At 47.3% G+C, this 20,003-nt stretch overlaps 1 protein-coding gene across 1 annotated transcript; it reads right to left on the bottom strand.

The window, feature by feature from the left end:
* Positions 1–1,734: 1,734 nt before the first annotated feature.
* Positions 1,735–4,965, bottom strand: LOC132873249 (uncharacterized). The gene has a single exon (XM_060908607.1). The coding sequence runs from the start codon at positions 4,963–4,965 to the stop codon at positions 1,735–1,737; it is 3,231 nt and encodes a 1,076-aa protein (XP_060764590.1).
* Between the last annotated feature and the right edge of the window lie 15,038 nt (positions 4,966–20,003).

Below are 20,003 nucleotides of genomic sequence, written 5' to 3'. Positions count from 1 at the left end.
AGACTCTGTGACACGCGTTTGACCAAGTGAGAGTAATCGATGGTCAAACGCTCCAGCCGAATGCCACCCCGTCCTTCCCCTATTTTTCCATTTTGAAGGATAGGTTATACCGAGTGACGCAGGACACTCAGACGAAAGAGCGAGTCACCCAGTTGTTAATTCCAAAGAGCCGCCGGGAATTGGTATTCCAGGCGGCTCGCTTTAACTCCATGGCTGGACACCTCGGGCAGGATAAGACACTCGCCCGGATAATGGCCCGATTCTATTGGCCGGGGATTTGCGGCGACGTCTGTAAGTGGTGTACGGCGTGCCGCAAATGCCAGTTAGTAAATCCAGCGGCCATTCCAAAAGCGCCCTTGCGCCCCCTACCATTAATCGAGACCCCGTTCGAAAGAATTGGGATGGATCTCGTCGGGCCATTAGATCGGTCAACACGAGGGTACCGCTTTATATTGGTTCTGGTGGATTATGCAACGCGATACCCGGAGGCGGTGCCTCTTCGCAATATCTCAGCACGCAGTATTGCCGAGGCCCTCTTCCACGTCATCTCCCGGATTGGAATCCCGAAAGAGATTCTGACTGACCAAGGCACCTCGTTTATGTCACGAACACTGAGCGAACTGTATGGGCTACTGGGTATTAAGCCGATCCGCACCAGCATTTATCACCCACAGACAGACGGTTTAGTTGAACGGTTCAATCGCACCCTCAAGAATATTATCAAAAAATTCGTAAGTGAGGACGCACGTAACTGGGATAAGTGGCTCGAACCCTTGTTGTTTGCAATGCGAGAGGTCCCCCAAGCCTCCACGGGGTTCTCCCAGTTTGAGTTATTATATGGGCGCAAGCCGCGCGGCATCTTAGATGTACTGCGGGAAAATTGGGAGGAGGGACCTTCACAGAGCAAAAACGAAATCCAGTACGTTATGGATCTGCGCACAAAACTCCACATGCTCACCCACCTAACTCAGGAGAATTTGCGGCAGGCCCAGGAACGGCAAGCCCGCCTGTACAACAAGGGCACGTGCCTTAGAGAGTTCACTCCGGGAGATAAGGTACTCATCCTGTTGCCCACGTCGAGCTCCAAATTAATCGCCAAGTGGCAAGGACCCTTTGAGGTCACACGGCGAGTCGGGGACGTCGACTATGAGGTTAGGCGAACGGACAGGGAGGGGGCACTACAGAAGGTGTAGGTGTGAATGTGAGTGTGAATGGTTGTCTGTGTCTATGTGTCAGCCCTGTGATGACCTGGCGACTTGTCCAGGGTGTACCCCGCCTTTCACCCGTAGTCAGCTGGGATAGGCTCCAGCTTGCCTGCAACCCTGTAGAACAGGATAAAGCGGCTAGAGATAATGAGAATGAGATGAGATTAAATAACATGATTTTTGTTTTAGACAGATTTAATGATAATTTATTGTGATCAAACCAACTTTTTAACCTGTACAATTCTGAAGAGATTATGTTTTCTAACTCATGTAAATTTGTTCCAGAACAAAACGTATTTGTGTTATCTGCAAATAATACCATCTTAAATATCTTTGATACGTTGCACATATCATTTATATAGAGAATAAACAGTTTAGGACCCAATACTGACCCCTGAGGGACACCAGGTGAAAGATACATCTTACTGATGCACTGGGACACATCATCAGTGATGTAACTTGGGGTCACTGGGTGTTTCGGATCTTTCAACATCAGACACCCTCGCCCAGGTGAACCGACCGGAGGTGATCAGACTCCGGCCTGTATCCCAGCAGCATTCGTCCACGGATCAGCCCTCTTGATCCAAAGCCATCTAGTGGCTCTTTCTGCGGCTTCAGTTGCAGACCTGATGGCCTTCCTCTTTGCCTCACCAGTGAGGCCCAGCATGGAGAGGACTTTGCAGAGGGACCGCCCTGCAAATCCTCGGCATCCAACCTCCAGGGGTTCACAGTAGGTCTTCCAGCCTTGGCTCCTGCACTCCTCCACCAGCTCCTGGTACTTGGCACGCTTCCTCTCATTTGCCTCCTCCATGCGTTCTTCCCAGGGAACTGTGAGTTCCAGAATGATCAATTGTTTGGTAGCATCTGAAACAATGATCATGTCTGGTCGGAGCCGTGTTGATGTTATTCTAGCTGGGATCTTCAGCTGTTTGCCCAGATCCACTTCCAGCTGCCAGTCTGCGGCAGTGGTAAGGAGACCTGACCTGGCCCCTGCTTGGATGGTGGGCTTCTCTCCGGCTTTGTGGAACCTAATGGACTTAGGCTTGCTGTGGCCCTTGGTGGTGTTAATGGCCTTGGCTATACTCTCAGCAATTGCTTTCAGCACTTGGTCGTGGCGCCAGCGATAACGCCCCTCTCCAAGGGCTTTTGGGCAGCTGCTGAGGAGGTGTTCCAGGGATCCCCGTCCTGGACACTGGGGGCAGGATGGTGACTCTGCTTTGCCCCAGACATGAAGGTTGGATGGACTAGGTAGGACATCATAAACAGCTTGGACTAGGAACCTGATGTTAAGGGAGTCTGCTCTCCAGATGTTGGGCCAGGTTATCTTCTGTTGCAGAACATTCTCCCATTTAGTCCATGCTCCTTGTTGTCCCATTCCCGCCATCCTGCTGGCTCGTTCCTCCTCCACGCCTGCCCGCACTTCCTCCTGAATGAGGTGTTGCCGCTCTTTTCCCTGGGCCTTGTCCACCCTGGTTGATGGGAAATAGCCAATGCCTGTGCGTCCTGAGGCTATGGACCCGACCAGTACCTTCTGCCTCAGTCGTGACTCTGCCACTTCCAGAGCCTCGTCAGCCCTCCATTTCCAGCCTGTCCGCACCTGGATGCCAGCCGCCGCCACCTTCTCATCCCTGGATTCCCTGTACTGCAGGGCTTCCCGAGTTCTAGTCACCTTGAATTCTTCAGTGAGTCCACTGAACGGAAGCTGCAAGGTGTTACTCCTGCCGTACAGGGCAGCACTGCTCAGGCTTTGGGGTAGGCCAAGCCATCTTCGCAAGTAACTGCTGATCTTTCTCTCCATGGCCTCTACAGTTGTGATGGGTACTGCGTACACTAACAGAGGCCACAGGATGCGGGGCAGGATGGAATGTTGGTAAATCCAGGCCTTGAATCTCCCTGGCAGGCCAGATCTGTCAACACATCTCAACCAGCCCTCAAGCTCCTTGCTGGTTCTCTGAATGGATGTGGAGTCTTTGAGGCTGCAGTCAAAGAACTTCCCAAGGCTCTTGACTGGCTGCTCCGTGATGGACGGGATGGTGGCTCCAGCCAGAGAGAAGCGGTACCTGTCTGTCACCTTCCCCTTCTTGAGCACCAGAGACCTTGATTTTACAGGTTTAAAACTCATCCTTGCCCATGTGATGAGCTTCTCTAGTCCTTGTAGAATCCATCTGCTGCCTGGAACAGATGTGGTGGTGACAGTTAGGTCATCCATGAACGCTTTTATAGGGGGCTGGCGCACTCCAGATTTTGTCAGGGGTCCCCTACACTCAACCTCTGCTGACTTGATGATCATGTTCATGGAGAGTGCGAACAAGATGACTGAGATTGTGCAGCCTGTTATTATGCCCTTCTCAAGTCGATGCCAGTCTGATGTGCCTGATCCAGTGGTGACTCTTAGCCTGAAATTGTTGTAATAGTCCAGGATAAGGTCAACGACTTTGGTGGGAACATGATGTTGCAGGAGGGCACGCTCAACAAGTTTGTGAGGTATGGAGCCATACGCATTGGCTAGGTCCAGCCACAATACGGACAAGTCTCCTTTCCCCTCACGAGCCTCTCTGATGAGTTGCGTCACCACTCCTGTGTGTTCAAGGCAACCAGGCACTCCAAGAATCCCACCCTTCTGAACAGAGGTATCAATATAACTATTCTTCAGAAGGAACTCTGTCAATCGTCGTGCCAAGACGCTGAAGAAAATCTTGCCTTTGATGCTTAACAGTGAGATGGTCCTAAACTGACTGATGTCCCTTGAGTTCTCTTCCTTTGGGATCCACACACCCTCTGCACATCTCCATTGCCCTACGACTTGACCCCTCCGCCAGATCACCCTCAACAGCTTCCACAGATGTCGAAGTAGTTGTGGACAGCGTTTGTACACAGAGTATGGGACACCGCTGGGGCCTGGGGCTGATGCTGTTCTGGCTCCTTTCACGACCTCTTGTATTTCAGCCCAGCTGGGCTCCTTCATTACAAACTCCACTGCTGGCGCTTGCGGGCTAATGAGGGCCCTCTGTGGTCCAAGCTCCTGGTCCCTCTCTGGGTCGCTGAGGGTGTTGTGCAAAAAGGTGTTCATCTCTGCCATTGAGCACATGAGGTTGCCACTCCGCTTGTCCCCCAGCAGCTTCTTGGTGAAGGTGAAGGGGTTGGAGATGAACGCAGCACACTTCCTTGCTCTTTCCTTTCTACGCCTTTGGTGCCCTTCTGCATGGCGCAGCGTCATGAGCTTCTTCCTCAAGATGTTACGAAGCTCAGCAAGGGGTTGTTTCTCCTCTTCAGCTGCCACCTTGTACTGCTTCCTGAGGCTCCGGAGTTCTTGGCGTAAGTTGTGGATCTGAGTAGCCCTATGGTTCAGTGTGTATTTGATCCTGGGGTTCTTGCTCTCACTGAGGCCAAACCTCTCTGCTGCGTAGCTGACTATGATGGCTGTCATGGTCTCGAGGCGTCTGTCCACTTCTCCCTTGGCGGTGGTCTCCAAGATCTGGCTAACGTCTGTGTCAAACTGTGCCCATGCTGCCTGGTTGTTGGATGAAGGCCACTTAATCCGCTTCTGATGGGATGTCCTGCAGGGGTTCCGAGGCTCTACTGCTTGGAGGGGCTGGGCACTGTGGGGTGCTTCCTGGCCGGGCTCCTCCTGCGTCTCACCAGGACCAAGTCCTGTGCGCTGCAGTGTGTTCCCCTGGTCCCTACACTTCATCCTGGCCAGATGTATCTTGAGGCCATGCAAGTTCTTGCACACTTTTCCACAGATGCACTGTGCATTCATATTCGAATTTCCATTGCCATTTGTCGATGCCGTGAGGTCCGTCCGGATGGGGCTCTCATTTTCCCCCCCTCTCGGGCTCCCCTGGGGGTATGTCTCACAATCAATATTCAAACGAGTTGAGACAGAGTCACCCAACTTCACAAATTGTGTCCTGTTGCTCAAATAACTTCTTATCCAATTTAATACAACTCCCCTTATCCCATATTGTTCCATCTTATTAATTAATATATCATGATTAATAGTATCAAAAGCTTTTTGAAGGTCAATAAATATCCCAGCGATATATTTCTTATCATCTATAGAGTTACTGATTTCTTCAGTTGATTCCATTAGTGCCATCTCTGTTGATCTATTTGCTCTAAATCCATATTGACTATCACTGAGTAGTTTGTATTTTTTCAGTGAATGTATCTAATCTGTTATTGAATAGTTTTTCAAGAATTTTGGAGAATTGAGGAAGTAAAGAAACAGGTCTGTAATTTGTGAAGTTGTGTTTGTCCCCAGATTTATACAATGGAATTACTTTTGCTATTTTCATATTGCTTGGAAATGTACCAGTTTGAAATGACAAGTTACAGATGTATGTTAATGGTTTAGAAATTCCCCCAATAATAGTTTTCACTAGTTTCATATCAATATCATTACAATCTGTGGATATTTTATTACTACATTTATTAACTATATCAATAATTTCCTTCTCATCTACTGGTGTAAGAAACATAGAACAAGAATTCCTCTTTATAATATTATCTATACAATCATCATTTGTTACCGGATCAGAGATATTTTGAGCTAATCTTGGTCTAACATTAACAAAAAAATTATTAAAACTATTAGCAACTACATCCATGTTATAATTTTCGATACCTTTGTCATTAAAATATTTAGGGTAATGTATTTATCCAGAGCCATCTTTAATAATACTATTTAATATATTCCATATTCCTTTAATATTATTTTTGCTATTATATATTAATTTACCATAATAATCCTTCCAACATCTCCTTATGATACTCGTTAACTTGTTTTTATATTTTTTATATTTATTTTCTGCCTCTTTGGTTCTTAATTTAATAAATTTTCTATATAGAGTGTTTTTCTTCTTACAGGCATTTTGTAATCCCTTAGTAATCCAAGGTTGGTCATTATAGTTTTGTTTTGTACTATATTGCTTCAGTGGGCAATTTTTATCATATAATAATTTGAATATACTTAAAAAGTTATCATATGCTCTATCAATGCTATTCTCTATATAAACTGATTCCCAGTCTTGTATTAATAAATCATTATTTAATGCAAACATGGCCTTCTCAGTCCTAACTCTTCTATACTTAAGTTTATGGTCTGTCACATTTCTCTTATGATTGCAGTCATAAATTGTAAAAACTGATAGATGATCACTAATATCATTGATTAATATTCCACTTATAATGTTATTATTTATATCATTGGTAAATATATTATCTATTAAGGTAGCACTATGGTCAGTAATTCTGGTGGGTCTGGTAATTTTTGGGTGGAGACTCATACTGTACATGGTATTAATAAATTCCTCAGTCATACTGTGCTTATTAGGGTCCAACAGATCAATATTAGTATCCCCACAAATTAACATAACTTTATTATCTACTGTAAATGTCTTTTCTACCCAGTCCTTAAACACCTCTATACTAGTTTCTGGCGCTCTATATATACAGCTAATTAATACATTTCTACTTTTTTCAATATTAATTTCAATTGTTAAACATTCTATAAGTTATCAATCACCATTGTCAGGCCATCTATTAACTTATAATTCAGATTACAGTCCACATACACCACCACTCCTCCTCCACCTTTATTTTTCCTGTTCATATAATTAAATTCATATCCAGCCAGTAAACTGACGTAAGTATTTCTTGATGTGTTTGAAGTTAGCTTACATGCTTCTGCTGTTGAAGTGTATTATTGATAATTTTCCCACAGCCTGAGTGGACTGATTGTACTGTTCCTCTGTGTAATAGTGGCAATTGTCATTAATGGTTGAAAAAAAGTTATTGTCCGGGTCTATGTCATTTTCTGTATCCAATAGTTTATGGTCAGTGAATTCATGTGGTTTCAGTTCCAGGTTTTCATAATCAACAAGCATTTGCGTGAGCCGAGTAGTGTTCCGAGTAATGGATGAAAGAGTTATTTCGGTGTGTGCCGTGGTTGAGTTTGGTGTAGTGTCACGTCGGTATTGATTACCATACAGTCCCGATAGCATCACTGGTATTTGTTCAAGTCCTCGATGTTTCGTATGACCAGAACTCTCGCCTCCTCCGGTGTACCGTTCAGCTTAATGAATACTTTGCAGTCGGTGATCCATGTAGATTGAATTTTATTTTCTTTCTTCAGTTGTCTTCCTTTTCTGGCGATGCCAGCATTGAGTTTTGTCAAGTGCTTGTTTATGTGGACTTTTGTTCCTTTCATTTTCCTTCCTTGTTTCAGCAATGTAGCTTTATGTTTCCGGCTGACGAATCTCATGATGATGGCGGTGTTCTCCTTGCCTATCCTGGGTAGAATGTGGCAGGCCTCGACGTTGTTGCAATCAATATCAATTCCCTTCGAATGCAGGAATGCCGGCACTTGTTGCTCCACGGAGTTGCTGCCCAGTTCATCAGATTCTCCCTCCCTTGTCACTGCTTTTGCATATGACCGGGGTTTAATCTGAATCCCAGTGCCGATGACGTCGTTCATCCTGGTGTACTTTTCTAATTCAGCAACTCTGCTTTCCATTTGGGCAAGATGCCGGCCCTTCTCGGCGTTCTGCAGCCTGAGCGACTTTACTTCCGTCACCAGGTCCATGATGGTTTTCTGTTGTTGTTTAATAACAGAAACTTCTTCCGGCAGAAAGTCGAGTGACTTTTTAATGTCCTCGCCTTCCTTGGCTGTAAAGTTATTTTTTGGTGGCATAATTCACCAATAAAGCCATCCAATTTGGTAAAAGGTTTGGAGAGTCCTTTCCTCATCTCACTGCCTTTCCGAAATTTCCCGCCAGAGGAAGTGACATAACTGTCCATTATTGTCACTTTAACCGTGATTTGGTCTAGTGGTTAGTGTGTCCACCTCTCCACCTAGAGATCGCAAGTTCTACTCGCAGTCAGGTCATACCAAAGACCATCATAAAAATGGTACCTACTGTCATCTGGCAAGGCACACTGCAATACAGATGTGAGTAGGGAAGTCAAACTCTCACGGTTACCAGAGGACTAGCCCCTCACTGTAACCCTAGCTGTATAGGCGAGAGGCCAAGGGCTATGGAAATGGAGATTGGCACCGCACCCATATGCCTCAAAAGAGCTGGTTAGTACTGGGACAGGAGACTGCCTGGGAAGACCAGATCCTGGCATGGAAGGGACTTTGACTTGACTTGATTGTCAGTTTAGGGGTTCAATGGCTTGTCACGGGGGCAGGACACTCTAAGATATATATTTGTACCCTTTATATACTGATTGGGAACATATATGTACTCTTTTGTCCCCAAAAAGGTACCACAGAGTTACCTTGAGGTCCAATAATGAGCCTTAGGAGGTATGTTAGTGTAGATTGTAACTTGGGAGACAGAAATGGACTCCTACTATACCCCTATTTCTAACACTGTGCAAAGTGACAACTTCACAGAGATAGACTTTACTGTGTTGGAAAACCTACAGGAAACTTTATCTCTGACTTACCGGTACAAAGCACCAACAGTGGACACTCCTTTTACGCATTTAATGTGTTTGAATGGAAAATCCACCAAACTACCACAAACAAGACCCTGTGTAAGTCTGAACTACAACCAGTACGACTGCCAAGCTGCTGTTATAGAACATTAATCAACACATACTGACCAATCAGGTTTGAGAATACAAAACCATTCACATACAATCTTTTGAATTTGGTGTTTAAATCTGTGTTTAGGGGTGGCACAGTGGTGTAGTGGTTAGCACTGTCGCCTCACAGCAAGAAGGTCCTGGGTTCGAGTCCAACAGCTGACAGGGGCCTTTCTGTGTGGAGTTTGCATGCTCTCCCTGTGTCCATGTGGGTTTCCTCCAGGCGCTCTGGTTTCCCCCACAGTCCAAAGGTTAGGTTAACTGGCGGCTCTAAATTGACCGTAGGTGTGAATGTGAGTATGAATGGTTGACTGTGTCTATGTGTCGGCCCTGTGATGACCTGGCGATTTATCCAGGGTGTACCCCACCTCTCGCCCATAGTCAGCTGGGATAGGCTTCAGCTTGCCTGTGACCCTGTAGGACAGGATAAGCAGCTACAGATAATGGATGGATGGATGTGACTATCATGGACATCTTCCTGTCGTCGTCACTGGTTGCCCATTGCTAGAGATGGTGACTGCTTCATTAGGATGCACAGAAACACAGATGGGCCATGAGGCCCGCACCAGAGCGACAGAGTCATCCGCAGTGGTGGCATGAATGGCCTGGTTGAGCTGCCATGGAATATCTGGCTTCGTGAGCTCCCATATTGTTAGGGTTTTGCTGGGATTCGAGCCTGGTTCGTTGGTGTGATGATCCAGCAAACCCCCACTAGGCCACCAGGGGAATGACTCAAATGCAGAGGCGTGAGGCGGAAGTAGAAAAAGTAACAAAAGGTTTATTTATACTATGTACACTATATACAATCCAGGGCAAAACAAAAAAAAACAAAAACAAAGAGTATAATTCAAAAAGAAAAAGGCAAAAATGCAAAAGCTCAGAAGATCCACAAAACACAGTACAAAGGAAACTGGAGGTAAACATAACAGCACAAAGACTCCGTGACAAGAGGACTGAACTCAGGGGTATAAATACACAAACTAATTAAGGACACAGGTGAAGATAATTAGGACTAACAGGCAATTAACAAAAACACAAAACACAGGAACAGTGGCGGCCTCTAGAGGCCAAAATAAACAAGACATGAAAAGGAAATAACAGCGGCCTCTAGAGGCCAAAACAGTCCAAGTCCTAACAGGACCCCCCCCTCTAGGAGCGTCTCCTGACGTTCCCAGGGCGATCCGGATGGGCCGAATGGAAGTCCCGACACAGTTCTTTATCTAGGACATCCCGAGCAGGAACCCAGCAGCGCTCCTCAGGACCATAGCCCTCCCAGTCCACCAGATATTGCAACCCGCCGCGGACCCGGCGGGAGTCAAGCAGGCGATGCACAGTGAACACAGTCTGCCCCTGGAAGATGCGGGGGGGGTGGGGGGTTCCTAGGGGCAGGGGCATACGTAGACGTCAGTACAGGCCGCAACAGGGAAACATGGAAAGTGGGGTTGATCCTCAGAGTCCGGGGCAACTGGAGCCGGTAGGAGACAGGGTTCACCCTGCGCACCACCTTGAAGGGGCCAATGTAGCGAGGAGCAAGCTTGCGGTTCTCCACCCACAGCGGAAGGTCCTTAGTGGACAGCCAAACCCGCTGCCCAGGGCGGAAAGTGTGTGCAGGTCTTCTGTGGCGGTTGGCCTGAGTCTGGTTGGTTCTGGAGGTCTGTATGAGGGTCTTCCTGACCTTGCTCCAGGTCTTGCGACACCGTCTCACATATTGGTTGACCGAGGGCACCCCCGCGTCCTCCTCCTGGTCCGGGAACAGAGGTGGCTGGAACCCGAATTGGCACTGGAATGGCGACAGCTTGGTGGCCGATGACTGCAGGGTGTTGTGGGCGTACTCTGCCCATGGCAGCCAGGTGCTCCATGATGTCGGGTTATCCATAGCCAGGCCTCGCAGGGTGGTTTCCAGGTCCTGGTTGAGCCTCTCCGTCTGACCATTGGACTGTGGGTGAAACCCAGAGGAGAGGCTGGCAGTGGCTCCGATGACCTTGCAGAACCCGTGCCACACTCGGGAGGAGAACTGGGGCCCTCGGTCTGAGATGATGTCCTGTGGAAGACCAAAGACTCAGAAGACATGATTAAATATAAGTTTCGCTGTTTCAAGAGCAGAGGGGAGTTTGCACAGAGGTATGAAGCGGCAGGCCTTGGAGAATCTGTCAACAATGACCAAAATGACCATGTTACCTTGTGACTCAGGGAGACCCGCGATGAAGTCGACTGCCACGTGGGACCAGGGACGCCGGGGAATGGTCAGAGGATGCAGGAGACCCTGGGGACGCTGTCGTGGGTTCTTGGTTCTGGTGCAAACCTCACAGGACAGGACAAATGACCTTACTTCCTGCTCCATGTTAGGCCACCAGAAGCGTCTTTTCAGGAAGTCCAGGGTCCTCCGAGCTCCCGGGTGGGCGGTGAGAGGGGAAGAGTGACCCCACTGGAGAACCTTGGCCCGGGCTTGATGTGGGACGTACAAGAGGCCCGGTGGCCCCGTCCCAGGACCGGGGTCCTGGCGTTGGGCTCGTCGAACAGCCTCCTCAATACCACAGCGGACAGGGGCCACAATCCGGGACACCGGGATAATAGGCCCGACTTCATTCTCCCTGTTAGTGGCAGAGAACAGCCTGGACAGTGCGTCAGGTTTGGTGTTCTTGGAGCCGGGACGGTACGAGAGGGTGAAGTCAAACCAACTGAAAAACAGGGCCCACCTAGCCTGTCGAGGGTTCAGTCTCTTGGCTTGCTGGAGGTACTCCAGGTTCTTGTGGTCAGTCCAAACCAGGAATGGATGTTGCGCTCCCTCCAGCCAGTGCCTCCACTCCTCAAGGGCCAGTTTGACCGCTAACAGTTCTCGATCCCCCACATCGTACCGGGACTCCGCAGGACTCAGGCGGTGGGAGAAGTAAGCGCAGGGGTGCAGCTTACCTTCCGAACGTTGAGAGAGTACCGCGCCGACACCACTGTCCGAGGCGTCCACCTCCACGATGAATGGTTGGGAGGTGTCCGGGAGGACCAGAATGGGTGCCGTGCAGAAGCGGGCCTTGAGGTCTTTGAACGCCTTTTCTGCCTGAGGAGACCAGCCATAAGATCCACCTGTCCCTTTGGTGAGGTCTGACATGGGTGCTGCCACAGAACTGAAGTTCCTGATGAACTTGCGGTAGAAGTTAGCGAATCCTAAGAACCGCTGAACCTCCTTAACGGACTTGGGAGTAGGCCAGTCCCGGACGGCCAGGGTCTTGGCAGGGTCCATTTGGAGTTGGCCAGTCCGTACAATAAATCCCAGAAAGGAGACCTCGGGAACATGAAATTCGCATTTCTGGGCCTTGGCGAACAGATTGTTCTGTAGCAGCCTCTGGAGAACCTGGCGGACATGGTGGCGGTGCTCCTGCATGGTCTTGGAAAAGATAAGGATGTCATCGAGGTAGACAAAGACGTACAGGTTAATCATGTCCCTTAAGACATCGTTGATTAGGGCCTGAAAAACAGCTGGTGCGTTGGTAAGTCCGAAGGGCATCACCTGGTATTCGTAGTGCCCAGACGGGGTGTTAAAGGCAGTCTTCCACTCGTCTCCCTGTCGGATACAGATGAGGTGGTATGCGTTCCGTAGGTCCAACTTGGTGAAGACGGTGGCGCCTTGGAGCAGGTCGAAAGCAGTGGACATCAGCGGAAGGGGATATCGGTTGCGCACAGTGATCTTGTTCAGGCCCCTGTAGTCAATACATGGTCGAAGCCCCCCATCCTTCTTGCCGACAAAGAAGAAGCCGGCACCAGCAGGTGAGGTGGAGGGTCGAATGAACCCAGAGACCAGGGCGTCTTTGAGGTATTCCTCCATAGCCTTGCGTTCTGGCTGAGAGAGGGAAAACAGTCTGCCATGAGGAGGGGTAGTCCCAGGGAGCAAGTCGATGGCACAGTCGTAGGCCCGGTGCGGAGGAAGAACGGCGGCCCTGCTCTTGCTGAATACCTCCTTGAGATCCCAGTACTCTGTGGGAACTTGAGATAACTCAGTGAGATCAGGGGGCTCGGCAGGAGACACAGGAGAGCTAGAGAGCAGACAAGAGGCATGGCATGCAGGGCCCCATTCCACAACCTGGCTTGTTACCCAGTCTATGCGAGGGTTGTGGCGAGTAAGCCAAGGAAGGCCTAGAATAACTGGGAACTCAGGTGAAGGAATCAGGTGCAGGGATATTTCTTCCTTGTGACCTTGAGACTGGAGGAAGACTGGAGAAGTAACTTGGGTGACTCTTCCATCACCTAATGCTTGGCCATCGAGGGCAGACACAGACAGTGGGACTTCAAGAGGTGCAGTCGGAATATTGATGCTTTGGGTGAAGTGAATCTCCATAAAGTTCCCAGCCACCCCTGAGTCTAACAAAGCTTGACAAGAGTGGACAGACTCACCCCAGGAGATGGAGACCGGGATGTAGATTCCTTGACCAGGGAGTCCGGGAGAGAGGGTAGGCCCCGTCACAACCCTCCCTCGGCTGGACGGGGCGGTCCTTTTCCCAAGAGTTTGGGACATGATGCTCGGAAGTGACCAGGCTTGCCACAGTAGATGCAGCACTTGTCCCTCCTTCTGCGCTCCCTCTCAGATGCGGAGAGGCGAGTACGACCCACTTGCATGGGTTCTGGACAGTCACTGAAGGAGGTAGATGGTCTCCAGGTAGAGGTAGGGAGGCTGGGGGGGCTCAAGGCTTGGTGGCGTTCTCTCATCCTGTTGTCCAGACGAATAGCATGTGAGATGAGGGTTTCGAGGTCACTTGGGCATCCAATAGAGGCCAGACCGTCCTTGATGGGGTCAGACAGACCATGGTGGAAGGCTGACACTAGGGCAGTCTCGTTCCATCCACTTACTGCTGCGAGTGTTCGGAACGAGATGGCGTAATCTGCGACGCTTCCTCCTTGCCGGATGGACATGAGCTTTCGGGCTGCATTGGTACTGATGTCTGCCTGATCGAAGACCCGAAGCATCTCTTCAGAAAACAGCTGGAAATCAAAGCACTCAGGTCCCTGTCTTTGCCAGATAGCAGTAGCCCAGGCTCGCGCCTTACCAGCTAATAAGATGATCACAAAGGCAATCTTGCGGCGATCCGTAGTGTAGGTGGTAGGCTGAAGCTCAAAGGTGAGTTGACACTGGGTAAGGAACTCTCGGCACTCACTGTGCTTGCCGTCATACCTCTGTGGTGCAGGAAGGCTGGGTTCGCGAAGTGAAGAAGGCAGCATGGCAGGAGGCACTGGAGCAGGAGTGGGAGCTGGATCAGGAGCAGGAGATGCAGGCAGAGATGTCAGCTGTGCCAGGGTTTTCCCAATTTGCTGAAGCAGTTCCTCGTGGCGAGCAAGGGCCTCACGTTGGCTGGTGAGCGTACGTCCATGAGCGTCCATGGTCGCTCCGAAGCGTGTCAAAGCTGCCATAATTCCCTGAAGGTTGGCCGGGTAGACAGTTGAAGCAGCCTCTGCTGAGTCGGTCATGACGGAGTCTTTCTGTTAGGGTTTTGCTGGGATTCGAACCTGGTTCGTTGGTGTGATGATCCAGCAAACCCCCACTAGGCCACCAGGGGAATGACTCAAATGCAGAGGCGTGAGGCGGAAGTAGAAAAAGTAACAAAAGGTTTATTTATACTATGTACACTATATACAATCCAGGGCAAAACAAAAAAAAACAAAAACAAAGAGTATAATTCAAAAAGAAAAAGGCAAAAATGCAAAAGCTCAGAAGATCCACAAAACACAGTACAAAGGAAACTGGAGGTAAACATAACAGCACAAAGACTCCGTGACAAGAGGACTGAACTCAGGGGTATAAATACACAAACTAATTAAGGACACAGGTGAAGATAATTAGGACTAACAGGCAATTAACAAAAACACAAAACACAGGAACAGTGGCGGCCTCTAGAGGCCAAAATAAACAAGACACGAAAAGGAAATAACAGCGGCCTCTAGAGGCCAAAACAGTCCAAGTCCTAACACATATAGGCCCTTTGATGCTTGTCTTCAATTGCAGACACTGAGCTTTTAACTATGCTTCACTGAGGGATCCCTTTCTGATTGATATCTCTGGCATTCTTCATGTTCCTCTTCAAAACATCTTTGTACCTTAGTTTCTGTCCTCCTTGTCACCTCTTTCCTCAAGTTCTCCATAGAAAATGGCTTTGGGTAGTCATGTGTCAGGTATGCACCAGATGTGTCCAGCCCAATGAAGTTGGGAGGCTGTGATAAGGGCTTCCATGCTTACAGTTTTGGATTGCCTGAGGACTTCTATGCCAGGGACCTTGTCCTGTCATCTTATTTGAGGATTTGATGTAAGTGTTGGAGTTTGTAGTCTGGTCAGTTTCTTGAAGTGTTTATGGTAGAACATCATGAATTAGGTGGCGAAAAGCAGAGATGGTAAAACTGTGGTGTTGTATTGACTACTTTCACATTACCAGGACTTTACATTAGCACCTGCCCACCCGCCAAATGCGGGTAAAATTCGGCTTTGGTGGGTAATAACTTTAGTCTCACTAGCCACTTTGGCGGGTGGTTTATTCTGTGGTATGACAATATATTTTAATTGTAGTTTTCACTGAAGGCATCTGATATAATAAGCGCATTGCAATGTAATATTATGCGCCTACAACTCCCATGAGCACCTGCATAAACATTCTGACAACAAGTTAGAATTGTTTAGAACGTTTGTTAATGTCTCAGATAAAATCAATGATACGATAACCTGCGGTTAATGAACGAAGCAACAAAGTTGCTGACGACTGACAAGTGCACTATGTGGCAGCATATAGCTGGAGTTTCAAACCCTGCTGCTCAGGAAAAAAGGGGCAGAGATGAGCAGGGCTGGAGCAGCATTTTAAAATCACTGAGGTCCGTGATGCGCAAAGCGCGTGCCGAAAAATTTTCGACATATTTAAATGAGAGGGGTGAATTACATGCCACACCAGAGATCTCATCTCATCTTATTATCTCTAGCCGTTCTACAGGGTCGCAGGCAAGCTGGAGCCTATCCCAGCTGACTACAGGCGAAAGGCAGGGTACACCCTGGACAAGTCGCCAGGTCATCACAGGGCTGACACACAGACAACCATTCACACTCACATTCACACCTATGGTCAATTTAGAGCCACCAGTTAACCTAACCTGCATGTCTTTGGACTGTGGGGGAAACCAGAGCACCCGGAGGAAATCCACGCAGAGAACATGCAAACTCCGCACAGAAAGGCCCTCACCGGCCACGGGGCTCGAACCCGGACCTTCTTGCTGTGAGGCGACAGCGCTAACCACTACACCACCATGCCGCCCAGATTGGCTAGTTCATAGCAAAATCGAAAATACCATGTACTGCGAAGACTGTAGAAAGTATGGCAAAGACAGGCACCAGTAATTTTAAACTCGAAACTATAAAGGACCACGAAAAGTCAAATGCACACATCGGTACTATAACATCAAAACAGGCGAAGACGGCTGGTTCACTACAGGACAGCATTGCTTTCAGTCCCTGGCTGTCATGAAGTCGGCTAAGCTGGAGAGGATGGAGCTGCTGTTTAGAAATGTTCACGCGATTGTAAAGAAGTTGATCTCGCCCCAGCTAACAACTTATGGCCTGCTGGAAGCCTCAGGTCATGAAGACCATTTTTCATGGACCATTCAGACTCATCTGATGATGAATGGAATAAGGACATTTAATGTCTCTCTCTACACATGTTCACACACACACACACACACACACACACACACACACACACACTATTAATAAATAATACATAATATACATAATAATACTTGATAATACACATAATACTTGCATATCGAAACATCAGATGTTTTTCAATGATAAATGTTTTGAATTGGGGTGGCACGGTGGTGTAGTGGTTAGCGCTGTCGCATCACAGCAAGAAGGTCCTGGGTTCGAGCCCCGGGGCCGGCGAGGGCCTTTCTGTGTGGAGTTTGCATGTTCTCCCCGTGTCCGCGTGGGTTTCCTCTGGGTGCTCCGGTTTCCCCCACAGTCCAAAGACATGCAGGTTAGGTTAACTGGTGACTCTAAATTGACCGTAGGTGTGAGTGTGAATGGTTGTCTGTGTCTATGTGTCAGCCCTGTGATGACCTGGCGACTTGTCCAGGGTGTACCCCGCCTTTCGCCCGTAGTCAGCTGGGATAGGCTCCAGCTTGCCTGCGACCCTGTAGAAGGATAAAGCGGATAGAGATAATGAGATGAGATGAGATGTTTTGAATTGGACTTTTAATATTAGAATCAGTTCAGTTGTACCGAATGTTATTTTTCACATTATACAATATTTCATATTGTAAGGGGCTTGAATTTGAGTTCAATAAACAGAATACTCCGTTTATATTTTTGTCTGAATTGGTTGCATGTTTTCATATAGGGAGCTACCTTAACAGCACTGAATACTTGAGTGCTACTGTAGAGATACATTATACGCTGCCATTCATAATTAAATCTAGATCTTCCGAACTTTAACATATCATGGTGAAGAAAAAACTTCGAATTCCTGGCAACAAAATTGTGGCTAGTGAAAAGGCTGAATGACTAGTGACTAGGGAAAACCACTAGCCACAGTGGCCGGTGAGCAAAAAAGTTTATGTAAAGCCCTGCACATTACCCATAATGCCTGGGGGTGGGTGGGTGGTAAGCAAACTATAAACAAATTAAAACAACATGGTGTCGCACAGTGATGGTAATCTTTTGAATTTAAATCTCCCTAAAACCTTCAAAGAAGTGTCAAAACTAACTAAACCAAAGTGTAAAGAAATCTGCAAAGCCTTTTCTATGGATTCTGAGAAATCAATAGGTAAAAAAGCGCTCGTAAATATCATATCGAACGCTTTGAACATCTCTACTTCAGGTGGCAGTGAGTCAAGAGCCTTCTTCGTCTGTCAACACTTCGTCTGTCCAACTTACCTGCAGAAGTTAAAAGATTGGCAGAAGAGCTGAGAAAGATCAACACTGATCATATAAGAATCCACAGTGAAATCATTTTTCACATGGGTGCTGGTTACAACAAGAAAGCCGTAAGAAAATACAAAATGCTTCGTGCATGGGAACACAAGCAAGGAATTCACTCAGTCAAGCAAGTACTATAAACAAAGCAGAACTGTCACATTTCTTTTTTAAGTTTAAATTGATTTTGATTTCCTTCACTCTAATTTTCCTCGAGCTCATATGCTACCAGATTATGACAGTCTTTGGGATGTTAGAAGAAGCTGTTAGCAACATTGTAGTCGAGTCACTAAACCAAGTCCGAGTCCAATCTCGAGTCCCCAGTGTTAAAGGCCGAGTCAAGTCCGAGTCATTAAAAAAGTCCACTATCGAGTCCACTATCAATCTGATTCGAGTCTGAGAACAAGACTCCAACCGAACCATTTGACGGTGGCTGTTTTAGCGCCATTAACATGAGTTTGTTCCTGAACATAACATATGAACAGGTGAATATGAATTCTCTTTATCAGGGAGTGTGAAGTATTCTGTCAGAGATGGTTGGAAGATGGATGTAAGTGCAGAAGGTGTGTTTATTAATACAAGTGAAGACAGGTAAACACAGCCCTGTGATGACCTGGCGACTTGTCCAGGGTGTACCCCGCCTTTCGCCCGTAGTCAGCTGGGATAGGCTCCAGCTTGCCTGCGACCCTGTAGAACAGGATAAAGTGGCTAGAGATAATGAGATGAGATGAGAGACATACACACACACACACACACACACACACATATATATATATATAGGACAAGCTTCCTTACACTGCATCGTTTGGGCTTTGTTCTGGGAGTTGATCCTTCAATAAAGTCATCCTTTTCAGTTCTTTGACTTGTCCTTGTTTTATCTCATCTCATCTCATTATCTCTAGCCGCTTTATCCTGTTCTACAGGGTCGCAGGCAAGCTGGAGCCTATCCCAGCTGACTACGGGCGAAAGGCGGGGTACACCCTGGACAAGTCGCCAGGTCATCACAGGGCCCTTGTTTTATGGTTTTCGCAATTTTTATGAAAGACAGAGGGGTTGTAGGCTTCGTGACTTGGCTCATCAGACTTTACTCCACCACTGAAGTGTGTAGAACACAGTCGTGTGTTGTCTTTCGGTATAAAATTTTGATGGCGAATTCTATCTAACCACACTTTGACGCTTAGCCTCTTTAGGTATTCTATAAAACTTTAAATCATGTTTTTTCCCCATGGGAAATCGAAGAAATGACTGAGGTTATCTGACTTAGTAAACAAATATAGCGTCTGGTTAACCCCCAAGGCGCAAAGCATGATGGCTAAAGGAGAGAATACTTTCAACTTGGTGGTTCTCTTGATGTCATGGTGAGACCATAGTTGCTTCTGTAATGCGCCGAAGGCTTTGGTGGCAGCTTGAATTCGGTAGTCTACCTCCAAGTTTGATGAGTTTAAGTTGGTAACTGCACTGCACTGACATCTTTTCACTTAATCCTTGGCCATTTAAATCACACACACACACTCACAGCGTGTGTGTATTTTCTGCAAGAAAGCTAATCAGCGAGTGAAACAGATCCATAACAGCATGTGTGCAATGTAATTGTGCATGTGCAGATTAAACACTGCTGTGGCAGTGATAAACATTTCTCGATAGACAACATGGAATAGAGTTTGCAACCAAATTAATTCCCACTCACTGGTGCAGGGATCAATACACTCTGGATGGATTACTAACCTTTAAGGCTAAACATTGTGTATTACTGAATTGATTTGCTAGATTTCTGAGCAACTGTCACATGTGTTATGTCATAACACTAACACAGTGTAGATTATTTTCTTCGACAATCAGCAAGAGACTGAAAAGATCTGTGTAGTCATTTGAGAAGTGTATGTGTGTGTGAGTTTTGTGTTTTATCGATTTCCTTAACATAGTGACCATACCGTAGACCCCATAAACTCTCACAGTGCCAGGTCGAGTCAAAAATCAATGACGTCTCCTTTACGTTCTCAATAAATTCTCAGATGAAAGCTGCAACAAGCGAAAGTGCCTTTAGAGCTTTTGGTAACAACCGATTTACCGTCAAGTTTTCTGATGTATAAATTCCCTTTGGTACAGGAAAAGTGCTTAAGTGCCTACTCAATAGATATTTCTTCTTGAGAGAGAAATAAGAGCGCAACCCAATAGGATCATCATGGCTGTACTGAAAAGGGAACTTAAATTCTGTGCGATCTTGTTTTCATGTTCTCACATTTACATGGATGGTCTGATAGACGTTTTTC

Source organism: Neoarius graeffei, chromosome 25 (genome assembly GCF_027579695.1).
Source record: "Neoarius graeffei isolate fNeoGra1 chromosome 25, fNeoGra1.pri, whole genome shotgun sequence".
NCBI classification, from domain to species: domain Eukaryota; kingdom Metazoa; phylum Chordata; class Actinopteri; order Siluriformes; family Ariidae; genus Neoarius; species Neoarius graeffei.
The sequence above is the reverse complement of the archived record's forward strand: the minus strand, read 5'-3'. Positions and strand labels throughout refer to the sequence as shown.